The sequence below is a fragment of the Lagopus leucura genome, unplaced genomic scaffold (genome assembly GCF_019238085.1).
Source record: "Lagopus leucura isolate 7727_CA_CO unplaced genomic scaffold, USGS_WTPT01 Super-Scaffold_100033, whole genome shotgun sequence".
Classification (NCBI taxonomy): Eukaryota; Metazoa; Chordata; class Aves; order Galliformes; family Phasianidae; genus Lagopus; species Lagopus leucura.
In genome coordinates, this window is record NW_024962282.1 from 4,890,711 (window position 1) to 4,893,341 (window position 2,631).

The following is a 2,631-nucleotide window of genomic DNA, read 5'->3' on the forward strand; positions in this document are numbered from 1 at the left end:
CAGCTCGAGCTCATACACAGGGGGAGGAAGGCAGCTGCTGGGCTGCCAGCACTGTTTTAAACTGCAGTGTTTCAGCTGTAAGGCAGATTGCTGTAACCCGTCCTATCCCGCTGACTGGGGAATGGTTTATTGGCTCTGAAATCCCCCAGCAGATAAAGATCACTCTCCACGTTCTAAAGAGTTTTCTCCCTTTGTCCATTACTCTGCTTTCTGTACACACAGAAAAACACAGCTCTGCCAGACCCTGCGATGCACCGCCACATGAAATCAGTGCCACAACCCCGTGTTTTATGAGCACTTTGTACATCTCCTCATTTTAATCCACACTCGGAGACAGATCCTGTTCCCATCAAAGCACACAGCAAGCTCCCATTAAAATCTGGCTCGGCTAGTATTTTAATAACACTTAGACATTCCCGTCCTTTGCATATTTCATCTGCAAAGCGCTTTGCAAACATGAATTTCCTAATTACAGGCAGATGATTTACTAAAACTGGAAATTCCTCACTAGCTCTGGCTTTCGCTTTGAAGCTCCGGGACTCGCTCCTGTCCCTCGGCAGTTTGGAAGATCCCTCGACGCCGCTCGATCGCAGCAGAGGCAGGGCCGAGCGCAAGAAGAAAAGGCGACGGCGCCCTACCTTTCCCTCTCTGCGCCCGCGGAGCCGTACACGAGTGCCGGGGCGGCGCTGCCCGCCGGGGCGTGAGCCGCCGGCGGCTCCCACGTGGTGGCTGAGGAAAACCCGGCGGCTGCGGCGCCCCGGCACAGCGCGGACGGCGAGAGGGCTCCGCACCGCGCCGGGCTCCGCGCGGAGCCGCCCCACTGGGCGAAGCGGAGAGGATCGGAGCTCGGCGCGGGGCAGGAAGGGGTGGAGCGGCCGGCGGAGCGCACGGGCGGGGAGGCGGGCGGGAGGCATCCCGGCCATGCTGCGGCCGGGCGCGGCGCCTCCGCCCAGCGCTCGCGCGGAGCGACCGCACGACCGGCCTTGAACCGGCGGTCCCGGCCGGCCGGCCGCTGCCCTCAATGGAGCCCGAGGAGCGGAAGATCTCGGTGTGGATCTGCCAGGAAGAGAAGCTGATCTCGGGGCTTTCCCGGCGCACCACCTGCTCGGACGTGGTGCGCGTGTTGCTGGAGGACAGCTACCACCGGCGGCAGCGGCCGGCGCCGCCCGAGCCCGGCGGCGGGATGCTGTCGGGGCCGCCGCACTCCTACTGCATCGTGGAGAAGTGGCGCGGGTTCGAGCGCATCCTGCCCAACAAGACGAAGATCCTGCGGCTGTGGGTGGCGTGGGGCGACGAGCAGGAGAACGTGCGCTTCGTGCTGGTACGCAGCGAGGCCTCGCTGCCCAACGCGGGTCCGCGCAGCGCCGAGGCGCGGGTGGTGCTGAGCAGGGAGCGGCCCGGCCACGGCCTGGGGGCGGCCCGCGCCAGCCTGGCGCTCACGCAGGAGCGGCAGCGGCGGGTGGTGCGGAAAGCCTTCCGCAAGCTGGCCAAGATCAACAAGAAGCGGCAGCAGCCGCTGGCCCGGGAGGCCTCCTCGGCCGAGAGGATGGAGACGCTGGTGCACCTGGTGCTCTCGCAGGACCACACCATACGGCAGCAGATCCAGCGGCTGCGAGAGCTGGACCGCGAGATCGACCGCTACGAGGCCAAGATCCACCTGGACCGCATGAAGCGGCACGGCGTCAACTACGTGCAGGACACCTACCTGGTGGGCGCCGGCGGCGAGGAGCCGGGACGGGAGGCGCAGCCCGCCGCCGGCCGCCCCGAGGACGACTACGCCAGGAAGTGCGAGGAGGTGCTGCAGCTGCAGGAGCAGCGGGCACAGCAGGAAGAGCTGCTGGAGCACCTGGCCGCCGAGATCCAGGAGGAGCTCAACGAGCGCTGGATGAAGCGGCGGCGGGACGAGCTGGAGCTGGCGGCGGGGCCCGGCTTGGCCGAGGCGGATTGTCACACCACCGAGCTGAGCGGCGGCGGCGAGGGCGAGCTGCAGCTGGAGCACGAGCGGGTCAAGACGCAGCTGAGCACTAGCCTCTACATCGGCCTCAAGCTCAGCACGGACCTAGAGGCCGTCAAAAGCGACCTGGACTGCACGCAGCGGGCTTGGGAGGCCCGCGAGCGGGAGCTGCAGCGGCTGCTGGAGACGCTGGGCACTCTGGACGTGGCGGAGGCGGCGGCTGAGCCGCGCGGGGCGGCGGGGGGCGGCTGGCCGGATCCGGGGCTGCGCAAGGACCGCGCCGACAACGACGAGGACTCGGACACGGGGCTGAGCTCCATGCACAGCCAGGACTCGGACTCGGTGCCCGTCTGCGAGTCCCTCGTGTAGCGCCCGCGGCGCTACGCACGCTGCCCGGCCGCGGGACGGGTGGGGGACCGACGGTGCGGAGGTTGGAGCTGCGGCACCGGGGCGCGGACGTGCCGGAAGCGGCACCCCGCAGAGGCAGCGAGCGGGCGCTTTGCTCCGTGCCGTTCCTGGCCTAGGAGGAGAAAGCCGCGGCGCGCCGGCGTTTCGCTCACGTCTAGGTTTGCTCGTTCCTTAAATCCTGCTGCCTGCTTCGCTCTTAAGGTTTTCGAGCCGGGCTTTCTACTTCCGCGGCTCCCGACGCCCCGCACCGTAGCGCAGGAGATAGCAGG

At 67.2% G+C, this 2,631-nt stretch overlaps 1 protein-coding gene across 1 annotated transcript; it reads left to right on the top strand.

Moving 5' to 3' along the window:
• Window positions 1-1,021: 1,021 nt before the first annotated feature.
• On the top strand, window positions 1,022-2,323 carry RASSF10 (Ras association domain family member 10). Its single transcript, XM_042882168.1, has one exon. The coding sequence runs from the start codon at window positions 1,022-1,024 to the stop codon at window positions 2,321-2,323; it is 1,302 nt and encodes a 433-aa protein (XP_042738102.1).
• The last annotated feature ends 308 nt before the right edge of the window (window positions 2,324-2,631 follow it).

What these genes read in the sequence shown, in the direction of transcription:
- RASSF10 (XM_042882168.1), top strand. Translation starts at nt 1,022, where the DNA reads ATGGAGCCCGAGGAGCGGAAGATCTCGGTGTGGATCTGCCAGGAAGAG.